We start from the raw sequence: 23,261 nt of genomic DNA, 5'->3' as shown, positions 1-23,261 counted from the left end.
GGAGTGCATACCTAAAAATATTTTTGCAAAACATTGTGATGAAAAAATTAATTTTCCAGAAAGTTATGGGGGTTGTTAGTTTAGGTTAAGATTCCAATTTTCCACCCAAAAAATAAAATTTTGGGTTAAGCAATAGAAATAGTTATCTTATAAAATTCCAAATCGAAACCCGGAAATTTTAATTTTTGTCCGAAGTTATGTAATAAAAAATGCGAAAAATGGTAAAATATTTATTTTTCTAAACTAGCCGGAATGTGACTGAAATCTATTTATTCTTCAAAACAGTACGTATCTTTGATTTAGGATTTATTTGTATATTTTAACCAAAAACACAGGAAAAATAAAATGGTTTATTCCATCTCAGTTTTATGAAATTTGCATGAAATTTTCGATTCCATGTCCAGATTCCATCTGAACTGTAAAGAGGCCCTCAACGATTAACGTTAAAGCCAAGCGAGTGAATGGGAAAACATGTGGTTATCGGTGCTATTTAAGCATTTCCGGCTGGATTTTAGATAAGGTCTCTATAAGCATGTTATCGAAAACTGCGAGAACCAACCAAAAGTAAACTACATTTTGTTTTCTATATATATTTTTAGGTTTATATTTCTTTTATTACTTTCTTTTCGATTCTTCAACGCGTGAGGGACAAAAGTTTGCTTATATGATTTCTGCATTTGCTTTAATTTATTTTGTACGTTTTAGACTACATTTCCAGTTAAAGTTTAGATGTTGCTTAAGCTAGTTTTACATATAATGCCGCCGTTATCAGTTGTATCTATATATGTTAAAGTTGTGTGCGCATGCGTGTGGGTGTAGGTGTGTGAAAATTAGGTAATGTACAGATTATGTGAAAATCGTTATATTAGCTATATGAATGAATCTCAATCTAAGTAAATACGTGTCTAAGTAATAGATCCACTATTGACCTTGGCCTTCCTTGCGCATCGAGATGATTTCAAATGTGGGGCTGGACGAACAAACTCTTCTGTTCATTAAGGATACTAAACAATAAAACTTACTCAATTGGTCTAAAATAAGTGTGAATTATTCAAGTGAGTATTTTCTGTTTTTATTTAATTGTAAAAAAAAGAAGGAATTTAATAGTACAAGAATGGGCGATATTCTTTACTATAAGCTTTAAAAAAATATATAAAATAAATGCGCAATATCAAACAGAGTATGGTAAAATAAAATTAAAAACGTATACAATTCCTACCATGCAAATATGATTTAATGCAAGTTTTGGATTAGTATTTAAATGGGTTCTAAATATGCTTGAGTTTCTACAGGTTCTCTTGAAACCGAGTTTCAGGGCTATCTGCTTTTTCAGTGAAAAGGCGCAGCTTGAAACTCGATCGCAAGAGAAACTTAGAAACGATTTTCAAGACTTGAAAGTAAATAATAGAAATTTGGGACCCACGTTTCAAAATCGATTCCAGAATTTCGGAAAGACCAAGGTTTGAATACGAAAGATACGAAATCTAAACAACTAGCGCTTTGTGTTGTTGGCTGTTTGAGAGTGTTGTTGTTGTTGTCATGCTGTCGTGTGAAATACTTTGAAAATCCTGATGGTTTTACTAACTAACTGAGCGGTTTCCCTTGCGTTTTCTGTCGCTTGCTTTGGTGCGTCGTAAACTTTTTGCTTGCTAATTGATGTGTAACATATTAAGACGTACTTTCCTATATGCTTAACTCTACTATATCAATGTATATATATTTATAGTTGTTTTTTATAGCGAAACTTAGCCGTAAGGGGATGCATATAGATCCCGTATATAATTTTGCATTGTGTGTGAGTGTGTGCGCGGTACAAACTAGGTTAACACTTGAAAAAAAAATGGTCTTAGATTATATATATCTATATATATATGTTAGTTAGGTTCTTAAGACTAGAAGCAAGAAAAAAAGGTTCATATAACACACACGCACACACACGCATCTCGTGCTATACATAAACGTGGCTGATTTGTTGATGGAATGCGTTGCTGATGTTGTTCTTGTTGTTTTCATTGTTTAAATGATTATGATGCAATGAGGAAAGATGATGGTGATGATGATGATGGCGGTGTTTAAGTGGATTGGCTTTGTACATTTCAAGTGAGTTTGGACTGAGATGATGGAGGTGTTGCATGATTTTACTCAATTTGTCGCAGTTGCAGTTGCAGTTGCCGCTGTTGCTGTTGCTGTTGCCGTTGTGGCAGCCACAGTCTTACTCTTGTTGTTGTTATTGTTGGCCAGCACCGCTGACTTGGAGTCAGGCTTCGTCTTTGCTGCCGTTGTTGTTGTTGCTGCCGCGCTGCTTGCTGTTGCTGTTGCTTCTGCTGATGCTGCCGTGAGCTTTGGCCCATTGAGGATATGGCTTTTGATGTGGCTCTGGAGAAGCTCCTGAGAATCGAAACAAAGTTGACATAGATCACAGGTAAAGCCGGGATCATTCAACTGATCGTCGGCCTTCTTACGCCGCTCACCCGTGGAATGCGAATGCGAATGTGAATTCAAATGCGAATGCGATATGGACGTGGTCGTTGTGGTGGACTCGCTCTCCGATGAGGAGGCCGTCGACACCACATTCGGCTCGTCCTCCGCATCGCCCTCATCTAAATCATCGTCGTCTACCTCCTCCTCCTCCTCGATGGCATCGGGATCCGCATCCGCATCCGGATCCGGATCGGCATCCTCATCGAACTCCTCCTCGATAATGTCCTCGATGGGCATCACACCATCGTCCTCGTCCTCCGAACTGGCCACAATTAGCGGCGGCATTTTCGACTTGCCATTCATTAGCACCGGTCGCACCGGCAATCCCACCTCCTCCTCCTCCTCCTCCTCGTCGTCCTCTTCGTCATCGTCGTCCTCGTCGCTTTCCACCTCGCCATCATCTTCCACATCGTCGTCATCGTCATCCGAACTGATGACCTCCTCGACGAGATCGTCGTCGTCGTCGTTTTGGTGCTGCTGCTGCTTCTGCGGCATCAGCTGAGCTGAGGGTGGCTGCACACCCTCCTCGTCCTCGCCCTCGCCCCCGTCTGCCTCCTCGTCCTCGTCTTCAGCCTCGCCTTCCTCATCGTCGTCGGTATCCTCGTCGTCGTCCGTACCCGAGCTCTCCTCCGAGCTATCATCCTCGTCCAGGTCATCGCTGTCTTCCTGCTGCTTCCCCGCTGCTGTTGCTGTTGCTCCTACTGCTGCTGCACCCTCATCTTTCTCCACAGTTTGCTCCTCCGTTTGATCTGCTGCCTCACCTATCGATGGCACCGCTGCGGTTGCTTCTGCTGCTCCTGCTACTGCTGCTCCTGCCGTCCTCTCAATCGCCGCCTTGGTGGCCACCGGCACTATGACCTCCTCCTTGAGATGATTGTTAATGTGATTCATCAGCTTCTCCTTGCGCGACAAATACTCGCCGCACAGATCACAGCCCCACTGGAAGGGGCAGAAGGGTCGCACCACCTTGGCATCGGCCAGCTTGTGCTCGATCCACAGCTCCTTTGTCTCGAACTCCAGCTGGCAGCGACGGCAGGTGAGATGATCGTCCACCACAATCACCGGCGGCTCCGGCAGATTGCTAACCTCGTGCTTGTGCAGCTCGTACATGTGGCGACGCAGATTGTTGTTACTGATGAAGGTGGAGGCGCAGTACTCGCATTTCAGCTCACGTTTTCGCTTCATTGACTTGCTGCGGTTGTTGCTGCTGCTGTTGTTGTGGTTCATGCTGCTGCTGTTGCACGAGTTGTTGAGGCTCTGCTGCTGCTGTTGCTGCTGCTGCTGCTGCTGGTTGGGCATCAGGCCCACCGCATGCAGCTCGCGGAGGTGCAGCATCGAGTTGTTGTTGTTGTTGTTGGTTGTGTGATTGTTGTTGGTCAACTGTGTCGCTTCGCCGTCGATGGGGTTCTGCAAGGATTGCGCAAGGATATTGAGGAAAGGAAAGAGAAGAGAAAACAAAGATTAGTACAATACAATTCAGTTTACAATGACCAGATGTTGATATCTGTTTTTTGCGACTGGTGCGGAGGCATCTTCATCATCATCATCAGCACATCAAAAGTTGTTGGTGGCGCGACAGACGACGACGTCCGTCGCTCGCTCGCTCATCCTCCTCGCTGCACAAGCCCAAAAACGCTCACCTGCTTGCTATCACCTCTGAAATGCCACTTGCGATGCACCTTGAGTGCGATCACCTGGGGGAACGTCTTGGCGCACAAATCGCACGCGTATTCCCCGTTCTCGTTCTGCCGCTCCACCTGGAACTGCCCGGCATCCGCGGGCCCATCGTCGAACATCGCCGCCAGCGGATTGTCCACGTACAGCTCCTGCTCGTGCTTCTGTATGTGCTTGCTGAAGTGCTCCTGGTCGGTGAAGCGGGCCCCGCAAATGGTGCAGGCCACCTCGGGTATGCGGATCTTCAGCGAGGGTGCTGCAGTTACGGAAACCGCGCTGCTGGATGCAGCCGCCACCCCGTTTCCATCGCTATTAGGCATCTCCTGCTGCTGATCATCGTCCTCCTCCTCATCCTCGTCATCGCCGGTCTTGTGCCGGAAAACGGTTCGTCTGGCCGGCTGGAGAGACGCCTGCTGCTGCTGATGATCCTGCTGCTGCTGCTGCTGCTGGTGGGCACCCGTCGAGGTGATCGGCTTGCGGTTGCAGGTGGGCGTGTGGTTGTCATGCATCTGCCGGTCAAAGAAGACCTTGCGGCACAGCGAGCACTCGGCGGGGTCGGGCACTTGCGGATGCTTCTTGTAGCGATGCACCTGTGGGCCGAAAAACGAAAGCATTAGTTAGCAAGATCATTCCTATTAATTTACAAATCGCAAAAATGTTAAATTTCCTATTATTTCACATTAATTTTTCGATCGTTTCTATGGCAGCTATATGATATAGTAGTACGATCTTTTTAAAATTAAAATCAAAATTTGGAAATATTTAAAAATAGTCATATCCCAGAGTAGAAGAAAATGTAATAAAAATCAACAAAGAAATCATTTTTTCCTATTAATTTCCATTTCATTTTTCGACCGTTCCTATGGCAGCAATATGATATATTAGTTCCAATTATTTAAATATTTAACTCGAAATTCAGAAATGTATAAAAAATAATATTCCCAAGAGTAGAAGGTAATATTTAAAACAAGAAAGGAAGCTAGCTTCGGCCAGTCAAAGCTTATATACCCTAGCAGATCGTTCCTATTAACTTACTAATCGCAATAATTTTAATATAGTCGTCCGATTAAAATTAATTCAAAATTCGGAAATATTACAAAAAATCATATCCTACAGTAGAAGAGAATACAATAAAAACCCAACGGAGCTATAATTTGTTTCCATTTAATTTCCCAATATTTTTTTGATCGTTCCTATGGCAGCTATATGATATTGTCGTCCGATTTTTTAAATTTTTTATTCGAAATTCAGAAATGTATAAAAAATAATATTTCCAAGAGTAGAAGGTAATATTTCAAAAAACACCGAAGCTAGAATTTTTTTAACGTTTTTTTCCGTTCCTTCCTATGGGAGCTATAAGATATAGTTGTCCGATTCGGTCGGTTCCGACTTATATACTACCTGCAATAGAAGGAAGACTTTTGGGAAAGTTTCATCCCGATAGCTCAAAAACTTAGAGACTAGTTTGCGTAGAAACGGACGGACAGACAGACGGACAAAAATATATATACTTTATGGGGTCGGAAACGTCTCCTTCAGTGCGTTGCAAACTTCTGACTGAAATCATAATATCCTCTGCGAGGGTATATATATATCCCCCCTCTCTTAACAGCGGTAAAACAGAAACCTACCCATAGACTCTTGCGTCCGCTGTAGACGTTGCCGCAGTCCTTGCACGAATAATCGTTCGAGTCGAACTCGTCGTGCGAGTTGATGTGGATGGCCAGCTTCTTGTTGGTGTTGAAGTTGGAGGGGCAGTACTTGCACTGGTACCAGTACAGCGGAGTGCCCAGCATGGCCTGACCCCCGCTGCTCCCCGCTCCCGATGCAGTGGAGAGATCAGCCAGATCCGCTGCCGTGGGCTTGGCCTCGTCCATCAGCGAGTCGCCATCGTCAATCTTGCAGGAAGTGGAAGCCGATGTGGAGGCCGAGCCAGAAGCAGAGGCCATCTTGTGGACGCTGCGCTTGTGCTGCTGCAGCTCCAGCTCCGAACTGTAGACAATCGAGCAGACCTCGCACTCGAACTGCTTGATTATCATCTCGTCCTTGATCGCCCGCCCGTGCACCTTGAACAGATGCACCTTCAGGCCCTTCTCGTAGGCAAACTCCGCGTTGCAGAGCTTGCACTTGATGAACTGCACATTCTGCACCTGATGGTCGGTGAGCATGTGGTAGCGATAGGACTTCTTCGAGCTGAAGCGCCGCTGGCAGATGCGGCAGCGCATCCGCCGGAAGCGGCGATCGGCCGCCTGGTCGAGGCTGCGCCGGAAGACGGCCTGCTCCTGGGGCGTTTGATTGGCCATTGCCGGCGGCACATTGGCGGCGGCGGCGGCGGCGGAGGCAGCCGGTGTGGTTGGCGCCGAGACCGATGATGCTAGTCCCACCACCACATCCGCTGAATCCCCTGCTCCTCCTCCTCCTGCCGCTGGTGTGGCGGTGATGGTAAGCGATTTGGGGGTCATTCGATTGGCTGCCGCCAGAGCCGCATTCACCGCATTCGAGGCCGTGTAGTGGGAGCGCATGTGATTGGAGAGGCCAATGTTGTTGCTGAACACCGCATTGCAGATGGGGCACTCCTTCTGCTGGCTGGCCACGCCCACCAGGCTGCTGTTGTTGCTGCTGTCGTCCAGCCGCATCTTCTTGGCCACGCTGCCCGGCTCCTCCTCTTCGTCATCTGAAAGCGGACGGGGAAGTTGGTTAGTTAGTTAGAAACAAAATTAGGCAAAAGGCAAACCAGCAAAGCGAAGCCTTTGATTTACAATCAATTCACATTAGAGCCCTGCATGAATGGATTCAATGAATTATTTCGAATTTTATGTTTTATATGAATTAATTAATTAGGATTTTGAGTTTAATAGAATTGAATGAATGAATGGCATGAATTCTGAAATAATTCAAACGACAATTTCTTTTGAAGAAGAAAGGGCCATCATTTTGTGATTAAATTTTCCACTTCTTGTTCTTAAAAGAAAGCACAAAACAAATCTGGCAAATTCAAAAAATGTATAAAAATTATTCATTCATTCATTCAATTCGAATTGAATTTAAAAAACATTCAATTTATTTCACATAGAATTGAATTAAACAAAGCAGAATTTTCATGGCATACTATGATAAAACAAAAATTGAATGGAAATTTAATGATTCTAATTCAATTTGAAATGAATTAGAAAAACATTCAATTTATTTCACATAGAATTGAATTAAACAAAGCAGAAATTTAATGGCATGCTATCATAACACAAAAATTAAATGATTCACGCAGGGCTCTAATTCACATAGTGTATGGTAGACAATTTAAATGTGATTTAGAGCCCTTATACACACACTCAGTTAAAACTAAGCTCGTGCAAAGATGCCTTAAGTTTTAAAGGTTCGGAAAATAGCACACTCTGTAAAAAACTTGTGTTATTAACATGTTAAATGTTAAGTTAAAAAAAAGTTATTGACATGTGTGTAAAAAATTGTAGCTTACATAATATGTAATACATATGTTAAAAACATAAATAGCACACACAGTTTATTTGTGTTATTTACACAACGTGTTATTAACACGACATGTTTTTTACACAACGTGCTTTTAACACAATGAGTTTTTGACATTAAAACGTCAAAAATATCTGTTGAACTAAAAAATTCACGGTTTTCTGTAATTGAAAATATTCATATTTGTGTTGAAACGGTTAAAAATAACAATTAAGATATCCTGGCCTAATATTGATTCTTCATTTTCCCTTCGATGTCCAAAAAATGTAATTTTCATTTTAGTTAAAAACACAGCGTGTAAATAACACATTGTGTAAAAAAACAAGTTAGCTGTGTGTGCTAACAATTATTTTTCACATTCTAACACTTTCGTTTTTGACACACATGTCAAAAACTTTGCTCACACTGTAAAATACAATTTTAATTTAAATTCCGAACCCTGGTTTTAAAACAATGTTAGGGAAAGGAACTTAGTATGTACTTATATTGTAAGCAAATTCGGGGCAGGTTAAGCAGGCAAAGCTCAACCATGAAAATAGGATGCTACATAAATAAAAACATGAATACGTAAGGGCAGTTTCTAGCTTCCCTTTCCATAATTTACGCTTTAAATGACATTTAGTTGTGCGGAAGACATCAAACAAACTATTTTAGAGATGGGAAACAGAGGCACAGAGCGGGGGACGTCTACAATCTAAGCCTAATTACCGAGTGTCCCACCATTTGTTATCGACATCAGGTCCTTCATCACATAGTCGTAGCGACCCGTGTAAACGTTCGGCGTGCTGCCGTCGGCCAGCTTCACTGCATCCGCATTCACGATGTACTCAAAGCCGCCAGAGTGCCGATTCTTGTCCACGCCATGCACATTGATCATATGCTCCCGCAGGTACGAGATCCTCGGATACCCCAGTCCGCATCGCACGCACTTGTAGGTCTCGGGCAGTTTGTTCGGATGCTTCGATTCCATGTGCCGCAGCACATTGTTGTAGTTGTTGTACTGCTGGCCGCAAATGGGGCAGACCTGCGGCATCCGTGAGAAGTACTGGGATTTCGGAGCGGAGGCGGAGGCGGAGGCATCCCGATTCGCCGAGCTCTGAGCGGAGGTTGAGCCGCCGCCACCTACTTGCGTAGCTCCCGCTGGCTTTGGTGTAGAGGTCAATGGAGGAGGAGCCGCACTGCTGCTACGCGACTCATCCGCCGAGGAGCCAACACCGATGCCCAGAGCACCCAACAGACTCCTCTTGCCCGGCGAATGCTCCATGCTGTTGCTCCTGGCCATTCCGCTGCCCGTGGTGGAGGCATTATCGCTGCTCGCTCCGCCGCCACCGCCGCCGCTGCCGCCGCCCACGCCGCCCAAGTGATCCTGGTAGACGTGGTCGAGGAAACGCTGATGCGTCTCCAGCTTCGCGTCGCACGTCATGCAGCGCAGCCGGACAATGCAGTCCATGTTGTTGTAATGCCGCCGCCTGTCCACCGGATCGGCAAAGTCCAGTCCGCAGAAGCTGCACTGTATGGAGTTGTTGTCCTTACGCTGCACATCCGCATGCTTGTCGTAGACATGCGTCCGGAACTCGTGCTTGGTCCGGAAACCCTTCGGGCAGAGCTTGCACTCGTACAGCTTGTTGACCAGCAGCTCCTTGGCGCGCAGCTTCTCCGGACGTTCGGAGGAGCCGCCACCGCCGGGAGTCACGACTTCTTGCGTCACTGTGGGACTGGTCATGGCGGCTGCTCCTACTAAAACATCCTGATCGGGGATGGCCATTGCTCCATCGTCCATCATCGCCACATCCTCGGATGAGGATAGAACGACCGAGGCCGCCGCCGTCGTCGTCGATTTGCCACGCAGCGCATTCAAAACCCTAAAGAGATTGATGCAGTTGCGCTTCTTCAGATGCGAGATGAACAGCGCCTTGGAGTCGTTCATCTTGAGGCAGTTGAAGCACAGGTTGCGCGGCAGCAGCGGATACTTCTTGCGCACATGGGCCATGAAGTTCTTGTACGTGCTGAAGTACTTGCTGCAGCAGCGGCAGGTCATCGTCTGGTACTGCTCGAGGAACTCGTCGTTCTGCTCGATGAACTCCACCTTGTCGCGGGTGAGCAGCGGCCGGTACTGTTCGGGATTGTCGTAGTCGTAGCCGCCGCCCTCGCACTTGATGAACGCGTTCATCACCACCTGGCGGTACTTCTGCGTCGAGATGTTGCCGCCCGCCGCACCGGCAGCTCGATTTGCCTCCGCCGTGGCCGCCGCAGCCGCTGCCCGCTGGATCTCCAGGGCGGCGGCTAGGGCGGGCGTGGGCTTTGTGATGGGCGTGTTGTGCGGCGAGTCGGTGGACAGCTGGAAAAGATTCGGGTGCAGGTTGCGCTCGTGGCGACGGGCGTTGGCCCGGGTGGAGAACTGCAGGCTGCAGGCCCGGCAGCTGGCCACCTTGGAGTCGCCAGCGGCCGCCACATTGGCCACCGCATTCGGCGGCAGCGAGGCTGCGGCGGACGAGGCATTCACGCCATGCTGGGCAGTGTAGTCGTAGTCCGAGGCCTGCAGGGGGTACACAAGTGAAATATTCATTAATATCGGGTCAGCGACTTGCATTTAAAACCCTTGTTAAGGGCTCGGGAAAAAATTGTAAAAGATAAATTTAAATGGATAGCAAATATTATTTTATTTCTTTTAAATTCCCTTCTATACAATTTTTAATAATTCGCGGATTTAAAATCAACATTAATCTAAAAAATTCGGTGATTTTAAATCAACATTAATCCAAAGAATTCGCGGACTTAAAATCAACATTAATCTAAAGAATTCGTGGATTTATATTCAAAATTAATGTAGAGAATTCGAGGATTTTAAAGCAACAATAATCTTAAGAATTAGGTGATTTTAAGTAAACATTAATTTAAAAAATTTGCGAATTACAATCAACATTAATCTTAAGAATTCACGGATTTACAATCAACATAAATCTAAAAAATTTAATGATTTGAAATCAACATTAATCTAAAGAATTCGCGGGTTTAAAATCAACACTAATCTAAAGAATTCGCGGATTTATAATCAAAATTAATGTAGAGAATTCGAGGATTTTAAATCAACATAAATCTAAAGAATTCGCGGATTTACAATCAACATTAATCTAGAGAATTCCTTGATTTTAAATCAAAATTAATCTAAAGAATTCAGGAATTTTAAATCAACATTTGTTTAAAGAACTCGAAATTCAAAAGTTGTAAAAGCTATGTTTAAATGGATAGCAAATATTATTTTATTTCTTTAAAATTGCCTTCTATAAAATTGTAAAGAATTCACGGATTTAAAATCAACATTTATGTAAAGAATTTGGGTATTTAAAGTGAACACGAATATGATTATAAGTAGCTTAAATATTTAAAATGAATCCTTTCCTAAATGATATCCTATTCTATATATAAGCCAAGTAGCAGCTATTCGTTGATGACTCACCGTCAGCGGCATATCGCCCTCGTGCTCGGAGCGCTCTAGGAACATCGTGGGATCGACCATGTCGTCAGACTCGTCAATGGACTTCATCTGGTAGTCGTCATCCGTGTCAATGGGCTCATCTTTAATGGGCATCGCGGGCAGTGGCTGCAGGGAATCCAATCCAATCCACATTCAACCGAAAACGAGAGAGCAAACAATGCCAGACGAAACGGAAATTAGTTTGTATCGAATGTAAGATTTATATCATCGCATCATTCGTATATATGGCACAATAGAAAGTGTTAAATCAATAAACATCAATCATGGACGCTGCAGTACGTCCATTGATACCCGTTAGCCAGATTTAGTATTGTTATCATACATAAATTCATTCCGAAATCGGCAAGGGCTCTATTAAGACTAAATTTCCAGACGGACATGGCTGAGATTTGGCATAATTTCGCAATTGGCATTTGGCATTCGGGATAACAGGTAGAAGAGCGCTGTACAGGATTGGGGAAGGGGGAAGGGGGCAGGCGAATGCACGATACAATTACATTATAGGAGTAGCGTCTGAAAAAGCGCAGCTGCTGGGCGGCGCTCTGCAGCGTCACCGGCATAAGCAGCGGAGCCGTGGAAGCAGACGCAGTTGCAGTTGCAGTTGCCGTTGCAGTTGCAGTTGCAGAGACAGAGGCCGGCGGATTAGACGTGGACGTGGCCGCCGCCTGCTGTTGCTGGACGTGAGCGATGCTGCTGCTGCTGCAGCTTTGGCTGAAATCAAGCGGCAGCGACAGCGACAAGCTCTCCAATCCACCGCCCACACCCACACCAGACAACCCGGGCAGCAGTTCAGCAGCAGCAGCAGGCGCCGCAATCGATCCGGCGGTGGCCACTGGTGGCAAAGGTGGCAAAGATGGCTGCGCTGGCAGCGGTGGCAGTGGAGGCACTGCTATGTCCAGCGGCAAGTACAGCTTCGGCTTGAATTTGCGCAACGATGGAGCCGGATTTGCTGCCGGAACTGGACGCTGTGGACGAAATTGCCGCTGGCGTCTATGCTGCTGCTGTTGCTGCTGATGATGATGATGTGGCAACATTTGCTTGCCACGCTGCTGCTGCTGCTGCTGCTGGTGGTGGTGATGATGGTATCTGCGATATTGATGGGATTGCTGACGCTGCTGATGCTGCTGCTCCCGCTGATGGGATGCGGATGTGGTGGATGTAGACGTGGAGGAGCAGCTGGCCGCCGCCGCCGCCGCCGCAGATGATGGCACCTGCAAGAGAAGGGTCTGCAGCGATTGCTGCGCGTTGCTGCTGGTCGTCGCCGTCATTCTGGCCGGTGGTTGCAGCTGCAACTGCTGCAATTGATGCTGCGGCAGCTGCTGCGGTTTAGGACTCACATAGACTGTTAGGGATTTGCGTTTCTTCAGCGAGTGTATGCCATCCAAAATGTTGGCGGCCGTTGCTGAGGCCGTTGGCGTCGCCTTCTCCGCATCGAGCTCATTCTCCGATTGCTGTTGCTGCTGCTGTTGTTGCTGCTGCTGCTGCTGCTGGTGATCGTAGGAGCCTCCTCCTCCATTCTCCGCACTGTTCAGGTCCAGGTAGTTGAGCAGCTTGCTCTTGTTGGCATCCAGCCACTGGCGCTGCTTCGTCTGCGAGCTGAAGCATCGGTTCTTGAAGCTCTGCCATGAGTTCAGGTAGCTGATGCAGGCGTGGCAAATTTGGAGCGACAGCCGATCCTGCGGTGTAATCTGAAAATAGTTGTATAAATCGGGGGATGAACATCGAATTGTATATATTTTTTTTAGGTTTAAAGATTGTTAAAGAAAATTCTTAAAATTTAAATATTTAAAAAATAAATATATAAATACTATTTATTTTAGTATTATTAGTAGTAGGATCAAACCTTTAAAGTATATAAGGGGTTTTTTCTAAGAGATCTTGAGAAGATATAACGTAATCTATACCAATAATATAATAAGACTCAAAATAGATCGGTAGGATCATATCAAAAATACCATGCTATATCAGAAATTTATAAAGTTTTTTTAATAATTGCAATATTTTAATATTGAATTGATTACTTAATAAAATTTCTTTTAAATCGGAAGATAAACTTTTTAAAGATTCTTAAAGTGTCTTCTTTATATTTAAATATTTTAAATAAGAAATATATAAAAACTAATAATTTTATTAATATTAGCAGTAGAAACTAGACCTTTAAAGTATAAAAGGGTTTTTTCTTTGGAGATCTTCAGAAGATATAACGTTGTCTATATAACGTTACCAATAATATGATAGGACTCAAAATTATCGGGAGGATCATATCAGAAATACCATACTATATCAGAAAATTTTAAAGTTTATTTAATAATTGCAATATTTAAATATTGGTTCAGTAACGTTAATCGGAGGTTAAATTGATTACTTAACAACATTTTTTTAAATCGGATTATAAGCTTTTTGAAGTTTGTTAAAGTGTCTTCTTTAAATTTAAATATTTCAAATAAGAAATATATAAATATTAATTATTTTAGCAGCAGAAACTAAACCTTTATATAAGGGGTATTTCTTAAGTGATCTTGAGAAAATATACCGTTATCTATACCAATAATATAATAAGACTCCATAAAAACGGGAGGATCGTATCAGAAATATAAAAAGTTTTTAATAATTGCAATATTAAAATATTGGTTCAGTAACGCTTATCGGAGGTTAAATTGATTACTTAAAGTCTAAATATTCCTGGATGTTTGCCCACTCTTTCGGTTTTTGGCCTTTTGATTGCAGTTTTGGGGGGAAGGACAACAACAGTGGAGTTTGTGTGTCCAGCGATGCGGAGAATGCAGGTAGCGGTCCCCAGCTCCCAACTATCCTATTAATGTCAATGACCTGCTTATAATTATATGCAATACTGCCGCAGCATCCCACACCACCCACCGCTGGCCAGCTCATCACCTTGCCACCCACCACCCACCGCTCACCACTACAAACATAGAACACTGCGCAAATCATATGAAATGTCCTGCTGGCTGATAACAGTGTGTGCGCATGTTTGTTTGTGTACGACTGTGTGTATCGTTTGAATTGCCAGCCTATGTAAGCCCGCCCTTATATACATACATACATACGTACTTATGTATGCCCGTCCTGCCCCAAACACACGCACACGGGTCGATTTCGCCGGGAGCTTCGCGGTCTCAAAACATCTTGGCCGCCACAAAATCTATTAAATCTCAATTATCAAAGCCGCGGTTAAGCATACTTTATCGTAATCGCTTATCGAAACAGTTGCAGTTTCTCAGTGTTGACGAGTGGATACATTGTATGTGCAACATATTGATGTATAAAGTAAATTATTTTTAATTTCTGTAGTTTAAAATAAGAAAATATCTTAATCAACATCTAAATAAAAATGGTAGGCATTTTAACTTTTCCAAACATAGCTAATTTAAATTTTTACTAATATAGCGTAAGATCAGAAAATTTAAAAATTAAATTCATATTTTGCATAATTCCCTATGATATTACTTAAAATTATGATAATTAATTTTTGGATTAATTAGTGTTTAAACGTACACCGCAATATATTTTTTGAATTATTATTATAATGAAATATCCGATCACTGGCTTGAAAACCGCTATACTGTCAGCACTGGTCCCTTTTTTTTTTTGTCACTTTAGTTGAATATCGATAGCAACAAACGCGAGAATTAGCAATCGAAGAGGCGAATGAAAATGATCAAAACAAACGATGGAAATGAAATGTTTTGTTTTGCATTTGTCTTTTCGACTTGAGCTATGTATGCACACGCATTTGTTTGTGTGTGCATGTGTGCGCTGGTGTGTTTAATTTAATAATCGAAGACTTGTTGTTGTTGTTGTTGTTATTGTTCGCTGCATTGTTGTGCCATTGTAATTGAAACCCCAGGATATTAAAGCCCGGCGGGTCCTTTAAGCACACACATACATGGGCAAACACCCGCTGCCTCCAATTTTGGCCCTACATATATAATATACACCGTATCCTTATGTACAATCCCCCATTCCCGTTTCCCATTCCCACTTCCATTCCCAGTGCAGGATATCCAACTCCAAAACTCCATTCCATTTCGATAATATGTTGTTCATTCACCTCGCCCAAACCAGCGTTTCCTTTATGGCCGCCATGTTTCCCCCGTGCAATTGGATACAGGATACAAGGATTTCCATGTTACGCGGACTGCACTTTAATGTGGCAACATGGGAACCCCATTTGGGTTTGGGTTTGGGTTTTGGGCTTAACGGTTATCCGCCTTATAGATAATACGCAATAAGGTGAGAGATTTTAGAAAGTCACAAAAAGGGCAGGAGTTATGTGGTACATAGTGGATATGGTACATAATGCAGAAAGACTTGTGGCAGCTGCAGATTCCGATTCGATACCACCAGCTGCCGCCTTCGTTTTCCGCTGGCCACCAGGTGCAATAATCACCAGCCATGGGCCATGGACCATTCCCATTCCCTTTCCGTCTCCCCGCTGCCTCTGCTCCTTCGTGGAACAAGTTCTTCTCCTTTTTGTGTCCTTATTCGTTTCAAACCCATGCTGTTTGAGTATATATATATAAATGTTTGTGTGCGCCAGTGTGTGTGTGTGTGTGTGGGCAAGAGAGAGAGAGCACGGGCATCCTGTCCTGTCAGTTCCACGCACAAAGTAGTGAAGACGTAGAAATAACCAAAAAGTAACCCTCATATTTAAGCAGACCGGAGATCTTGAGAGCAGGACGAAGGGCAGGACAAAGAGAAGTCGGAATCCGAGTTCGAGTTCTTTTGAAATATTAAATTTCGTCGCAGGCCAGCGAACGGCGCAAAAACAAAATAAAAACGCAAGTGCAACAGGGTCCACCCTACAGGGTTTCCAAACAGCTGTTATCGTTATTGTGGAGATCAATGCGAGTTATCGATTAAGACGACAAGCTTAAGCAGCGGCGTGGTTAGGGGGGTAAAGGGGATTTACATAATTGAATTAAAGCCAATTCAATTCATAAATCTTTTGCGATTAAATGAATGATAAATTTAAAATACCTATTCAAAAATAATAGGATTTAAGAATCTTGAATTATCTAACGAGTGTTTATATTCTGGAATTTATCTATATTATTTTTCTAATTAATTTCAATATTCATATGGCTTAAATCCTAAATACATTACAAAATAATGTTGTTCCATTTGTTTTTAATATATCTATCTAACATTCCCATTTTTATTAACCCAAATTACATGCATATATCATATCAGATCATCTTATTTACAATATCCTATTCCCTTTTGGATTGACAGACGCAGAGCATCCTTGGGCATTTATGTATCCCTAAAGTGTGTATCCTTGTGTTCGCAAATTCCCTGGCTACCTATTCCATCCAGCCAGCCCTCATCCGCCATCTTGGATGAGCCAGAGTGGAAATGTGGATGCTTTGGCTGCTTCTCTCTGTTCCGTTGTTGGCTTCCTCCCTGCCCTTCCCTCCTCCTGCCCTCCTCCTGCCCTCCTCTTCCGCTGCCCCTCTTGCAATCCCTCTTTTATCGGCTTGTCATCTCGTCACGTCGCTTCTTTCGTCGTCGCATTTTTTGGCCAAGGGGAGAAAGTTAGTCCACCTGGGGACCCAAGAGCCACAAAATGGAGACGACGACGCTGCTGCTGGTTGTTGTTGGAAATTCGATGCGGGCCGCAGGAGGAGCCAGTCAACCAACCAGTGAGCCAGCCAAAGAAGCAGCAGAAAGGCAAAGGCAAAGGCAAAAGCAGAAATATATCGACATCCCACCAGGTAATCTGGTGTGCCCAAGGTGAAACCACTCGAATTTAGTGCCCGGTTTTGGGTCTCCGCCGCTGTCCGTTTTCCGAAGCCCAAGCCCAAGCCCGCTGCCTGCTGCCTGCTGCTGCTTCCCGCTGTCCGTTTCCCGCTAACCCCTGTTCTACCCATGACCGTGCCCATGCCCATGTCCATTCCCATTCCCATACCGATACCCATTCCCATACCCATACCCATTCCCGTTTCCCGGTCTCTTTTGCCTGTGTCTTTGTCTTGTGCTCGTGTGTCGGTGTGTGCGTGTATGCGAGCATGTGGTCCGCCTCCAGATAACGAGAACGGAGCAAGAGGAAGAGCAAGAGCAAGAGAAGCAGTCGAGCTAGCGATGACGCCAACCAGCGTGTTGTTGTTGTAGCTGGGCATATACGTATGTATGTATATATGTACAGTGTACACCTCGGTCGGAGGCAACCCAGCGGGAATGTGAGAAGTTGGTTTTTGTGTTCTTGAAATCCTGTTCCTTTTTGCAGGCGGCGGTGTAGGGATAGATAATTTCTGAGCGCTAAATGAGGGTGGGTTTCTGAGTAGCATCAATATCAGGCCATTTATGCGCCATGTGATTTCTGTGGCACTACGATTATAATATTTTTAAACAAGAAAATCACCAACATATAATATTAAAAAATCCTATGATTTACACCAAAACCAAAAGACTTGTTATCACATTTAGTTTTAATTTTTAGTAATTTTAAAAGTCGTAGAAAAAATATTAATAATTGTTAATCAAAAAAATTAAACTATATAACATTATTATCATAATGTCTATAATGATAATATTAATTTATTTTACTCAACATTTTTCAAATAATAATAAGGATGAATGTGGGATTCAACCAAATTATAGAGAAAAGCCACGGTAAGACGATTAAAATATTTGATCACATTTATCAAGGAATTACATTAAATTACAAAGAAAACTATTGTTGCTTTTTACATTTTTAAACATTTTCTGTGAAATAAAATAATTTGATCGTCAGATCGTGGCCTAAGCCATTTTTAAGTGTTGTTAAAATATAAAAATTCGTGTTGGTGGTATTGATAACACGAAAAATGCCTAACATACCAATAATATACGTAACCTTTAATGATTACGGTCCCTGAAAAGTATTTTTTAAACGAAATACTTATTTGGCGCCAAAGTGTGACCGGACTTTACAACGAAATTTATATCAAATCTGCATTTAGTATTATCAAGTATATGATGCAGGGTCACATCATTTTTAAATTTGTTGGAAAAAGTGAAAATAGTTAATTTTAATCTAAAAAACAATAAAAAGGTGAGTGATAAAATGAATTTTGTCTTTTTATAACCTTTATTTCAGCGTTACAAAGGTTAGTATCACAGATATTTTCCCCATTAATAAATATACGCCTCCGGATGCTATCTTCAACACAAATTCTGCATTTCAGTGACACTTGAAATGTTTTTAATCTTTACCAGTGGTAAATAGTGTGAGGTGTTCATTAAATGGTTGTATAAATAGTACTTCAGTACTAACTTAGTTGTTTAACTTAATCAAAATATTACATTTATTTCAGCCAGGCCGACTGAGACTTCTTGGGACCAGAAGTGTTGCGCCTGCGTTTGTCATATTTTATTTTTTCTTCTCATAGTTTTTGATATAGATACCCGACATAAAACAACTGAACAGAGGGTAAATGATCGGCCATGGCAAACCAGGCATAATTTCTGGAGAGATCCTTTAATTTTGTGCGGAGACCTAATAATGGTAATTACTCTTATTATTATTCCTGGTCTTACATTCATATCTAAATTATGTTTGATATTTTCAGAAGACAGACAAGAAATGGATATCTAAGTACTGCATTCGGCCAAGCAAAACCCGGGAATGCTTCAGGCATTAAAAATTTGTAGTTCCAATGCTTCGATTGTAAATATTATTAATAAATACACAAACAAATATTACAAAAAACATGATTTTTATTATGGAAAATCAGATACTGCAAAGCAGTGCAAAACCAAAACTGCGAGGGTCTGGAAAAACCAAAACTGGGAGGGTGTAGAAATGCAGATATTGCAAGTGGAGGAAAACCATAACTGGGAACGTGTGGAAAATCTATAATGCGGGAAGTCGAAAAACCAGTGGATTTTGTCCTGCATTCTTCTGCCAGAGATCCAGATAGAAACCTCATTTCCCCCTTACTTTTTGTGTCACCCCCGTGTATTTTGAAACCAGAGATGGAAGAAATGTAAGGGGTGAATGAGGTTTAGTCCCTTCCGCTTCTATGGAGAAACCTCTTGAAAATATGTTATTTTCCAGAGGAATTTTCCCGGTGGGAACTGGCGCGCCAGTGTGTGTGTGTGGGCCCGCGTCCATGTCTGTGTGAAGAGCAATTGCCATGAAATCGAATCGAAGCCCAGGGAAAGAACAGAGAACCGAGAATCGAGGAGAACCCATTGGACCCAGACGACGACGGCGACGGCGACCATTGGGGGCACCAAGAAGCAGCATGGCGGATATGGGATATATACTATGTTCCGATGCCGGGGGAACTCGGGAATTTCCTGTCCCAACAACAACAAAAAATAGGAGCCCAGAAAGAATCAATAAACGAAGCTAGCGAAGCCGCACAGTCCAAGTCCTCCTCCTCCTACTCCGCCTCTTCCTCTTCCTATTCCTATTCCGATTCCTCGTCATCGCCATCGTCATCGTATCCTCGTCCTCCTCCTCAAAAGGATGCGCGCGCGCAAAGAGAGAGCGGAGCAGAGAGCAACTGCTGCCCTCCAAGCGAAATTCCTTGAAAAAGGCAGAAGCAACGCGAAATTATATGTAATTTGCCTGGCTTTTTGGGTTTTCGGTTTTTGGCTTCTTGGGTTTTTCGGTTTTCTGGCCTGGAATCGCTGAATCGGAATCGGAATCTGAATCTCTGTTGCCCGCCGCACACACACACACACAGGCACAGAGATGTAGGCACACATACACAGGCAAAGACGACGGCGCGCTCATCGGACTTTATGCTTTGTGCTGGCCATTCGCAGCTGCTCTCGCCCGCTGGGAAGAGGCGAACGAGAAGAAGAGGAGGAGGAGGAGGAGCGGGCAGTTCATTTTTGGAAAGGAAGCAGGATCAGTTCTAACCTCAAAGCGGGAAGGCAAGGAAGCAATGGAATGGAATGGAAGCAGGAGGAGGAGGAGGAGGAGGAGGAGTAGCTAAAGTGGAGAGTTCAAGTTTGATTATGAGCAAAAGATTGTGGTCGTGATTGGATTACAGCCAGGCAGCGACTCTACTCCTCTTCCTTCTTCTCCTCTTCCATTCCTCGCACTGCATCGTGACTTGGCAGTGGAAACATTGGAAACCCAAAAAGCGGACCATGCGGCTAGCCACACACCCATACTCGCGCACAGCGAAGAGCCAGAAGTGGAAGAGGAGGAGGAGGAGGCGGGGTTTGGCTGGCGCTGGTGCTGGTTTTTCGTTCGTTTTTAGTTTTCTTCGTCTTTTTCGGTGGCCATCATCTTTGGGTGCTTGCACAATCCAAATCCAACGTCACTGCCCCCGGGGGCCAATGGCTACTCTCCATCATCTTCGGCCGTAACCTCACTCTTTGGGCGTCCAAAGCGGAAAAGCAACGGGTGTGGCCACCGCCTCATCCTTCCACTGCCACTTCCACTTCCATTTCCACCGGGCCACCGGGATGTGTGTATAACTGTTAATGGTGTCCAACCACCGGAGTAAGAGCACACCGGAGTGCCCAAGAGAGCACCGTTCGGAGAGAGCGCCGCCGGACTCGGATTCTCGGAGCCGGATTCGGATTGGTCGGAATTGGAATCGGAACAGGTATCGGTATCGCTGTGCCCGGGATGACGACAGCGACGTAGACATGTGGTATACTACAGCCAAACTCACCTTGATGCTGACGCAGTTGTGGATCTTGGTGGACAGCGGCTCCTTGTCCGCCGCATAGCTATTGATGATCGAGATGCATTCGGATTGCGGGGCGATGCACAGGCGACAGCAGTTTTGTCGCGCCGACCGTTCGCTTTTTGTTGTTGGTGTAGCGCCAGCCGTCGCCGCCGCTGAAGCTTCAGGGGATGTGGTAGCTACCGTTCCAGTGGCTCCTCCCGTTCCAGGCGTCGCTGTGGCCTCCACTGCCGCTGTAGTTGTTGTTGTTGTTGCCGCCGCAGCGTCGCACATTTTGTCGCTTTGTATTCGCTCTATTCGCCTCTTGTTTCTTTTGTTTTTTTCCTTCTTACTTTTTTTTTTTTGCACGTTTTCACTTTTGTTTCGGTCTGCGTCTGTTCGCAATCGTTCCCCACACCATCCACACTATCCGCTCTCCGTCGCCGTCGACCACGCCGACCGCGTCACCCACTTTCCGCACATTGTTCGCACTGGTCGTTTAGCCCCGATCCTTTTATCGCTGTCCTGGGCCGACTATTCTATTCTTTCCCTTCCTTCGCTTTCGGTTTCTTTTCGCTTGGTTTTGTTTGGAACGAGGAGAATCGCACTGGAAAAAAATTGAACGCAACGCTGCGGATCTGCGACATGCTCCGCCGGGGCTGGAAAACAGTTTGATTTGCACGCAGAAAGCATCGAAGAATCGGGCAGCAGGCATCGATGTTTTCGCCGATATTTCAGGTGGCGATGTTATTTATATCGATGCCTTAATATTGAGGCTTTTACATCGCAGATTTTAATCGAAATTGAGAGCGACGTTGCCACCCACGGTCAAACATCGATATTTTTATCACAGCTTATTCGATTTTTGTCAAATATAACGCGATGTAACCGCTTTAAAAATGTTCAAAAATTAGTCAAAATGTATAATTTGTTTAATTTTTCCGACAGTAAAGAGCAAGAGTGCCAACCATCGATACTACCCATAAATTCAACGATGGTTTGACTGCTTTATCGGATTGACTGTTCGAGCCATTTACAACGTCAAATAAAGTGATATTTGCCCTGAAGAACTCACGCATTAAAAAATGTAAAATTAAATGATAACGTAACATCAATGGTCGAGTCCATGACCAGTCTTCTTTCCAAATTAGTTATTCTATTGTTTGTTTATTTATATATCAAATAAATAATCCATTATCCATTACGGCTTCAACGAAATAATTTGAATTTGTCGGGTCAATCGACGGATTAGGGTGAACATAAAACAAAATGCCTGCCCTTATTAATCGAACAAGGTGGCAGCCCTGAAAAAAGACGAATCACCCTGTGGACCTGTTTTGTTCGAGTTTTTTGGCGCAAAATTTGAACTGATTTGAATTTGAATAAGGTAAATGGGATGACATAAGAAAGTTGTTGTTTATTCCAAGGTAGAATAAATTTTAATTATTGGTCGTCAAAGAGGTTTATTTTACCTGAAAATTTTCGCAGACATCGATGTTTTTGATGTTTAGAAAAAAACAAAAATCGATGTTTTGAAAAAAAAATTGAACAAATTAATAAATAAGTAGAATAAAATAGCCCAACTGCAAGACCTCATTCGGTAAAAAAAATTTAAAAAAAGATCATAAGTATTTCACAGATCAGCATTTTCACATTATAGTATTATAGGAGAGTATTATGATATAGCTGAATCCACCGCTTTCCTACGCCACCAATACAGTAAACTTTTTGAATAGCAAATTTTCTTTAATTTTTGAACCGAGGTGGGGGTGATTTATAACCCATTTCACTCCCGTAGATCTGCTCATGACAGTAATTAACTTAAATTAAAAACACATTTTTCGCTTACAGGCCTAAAACATCGATTTTTCTAAACAAAAAAAAAATGTAAAACATCGATGCATCGATATTTTCATCGATGTTTGATCGACCCCACAGTGGGCCTTTTTTGTTGTTGTTGTAATTTTATCTTTTTATTACCGTTGCGTTTCTTTATTATTTTGCCTGATTTAACTGCAGTTAATTGCCCCCGCTAATCGGTAATCGTAAGTAGGCAACCACAAGTTGCAAGGTGTAGCAAAGCGGCTGCAACTTCGGCTAATTTGCACAATGATAATGGCCTTGACATAGAACAGGGGCAACAACACAATTGATGAACCGCCGCATGAAAAGAAAATGAAAACCGGCCCCAACAACAACAATCGGTTGTTGTTGTTGTTGTTGCTTTCTTTTTCATTTTGAAAATACCGGAATTTAGGATTGATTTTTTGGAATTTTAAGATAATATGCAATAATATTTTTAATTGGGGAGGTATGCAATTTTTAAAACTTATAAGAATCTTATAAAATATTCATTCACAGTCAAATTTCCTAATTCCCAGCTAGATCTTTGCTTTCGAAAAATTATATTTAGAAAAACAAAACAATTTTCTAAAAAAAAGTTCAACCCTTCTTATAATTATTTACTGATTGCCACATTTCTTTTA

The 23,261-nt window shown here is 43.3% G+C and overlaps 1 protein-coding gene across 4 annotated transcripts; it reads right to left on the bottom strand.

Moving 5' to 3' along the window:
* Positions 1-1,953: 1,953 nt before the first annotated feature.
* On the bottom strand, positions 1,954-21,449 carry hang (hangover). Of its 4 annotated transcripts, none has more exons than XM_017144192.3 (8): positions 20,782-21,449; positions 12,475-12,825; positions 11,099-11,242; positions 8,350-10,177; positions 5,787-6,829; positions 4,122-4,745; positions 2,472-3,888; positions 2,176-2,388 (listed from the first exon to the last, which is right to left on the bottom strand). In XM_017144192.3, exons 1-8 carry the CDS (start codon positions 21,067-21,069, stop codon positions 2,258-2,260), a joined length of 5,826 nt encoding a protein of 1,941 aa, XP_016999681.2. In that variant the 5' UTR covers positions 21,070-21,449; the 3' UTR covers positions 2,176-2,257. The 4 variants fall into 4 exon arrangements, with proteins under 4 accessions (XP_016999679.2, XP_016999680.2, XP_016999681.2 ...); XM_017144193.3 differs by having other exon boundaries at positions 8,362-10,177; XM_017144190.3 differs by having other exon boundaries at positions 1,954-3,888.
* Between the last annotated feature and the right edge of the window lie 1,812 nt (positions 21,450-23,261).

This window comes from Drosophila takahashii, chromosome X, assembly GCF_030179915.1.
Source record: "Drosophila takahashii strain IR98-3 E-12201 chromosome X, DtakHiC1v2, whole genome shotgun sequence".
Lineage (NCBI taxonomy): Eukaryota > Metazoa > Arthropoda > Insecta > Diptera > Drosophilidae > Drosophila > Drosophila takahashii.
The sequence above is the reverse complement of the archived record's forward strand: the minus strand, read 5'-3'. Positions and strand labels throughout refer to the sequence as shown.

Coding starts and splice junctions, on each gene's coding strand:
- hang (XM_017144190.3), bottom strand. CDS start 21,069: ATGTGCGACGCTGCGGCGGCAACAACAACAACAACTACAGCGGCAGTG. Junction 10,178..11,098: donor AGGGCGATATGCCGCTGACG/GTGAGTCATCAA, acceptor TACCCCCTGCAG/GCCTCGGACTACGACTACAC. Junction 3,889..4,121: donor TCAGAGGTGATAGCAAGCAG/GTGAGCGTTTTT, acceptor CAATCCTTGCAG/AACCCCATCGACGGCGAAGC.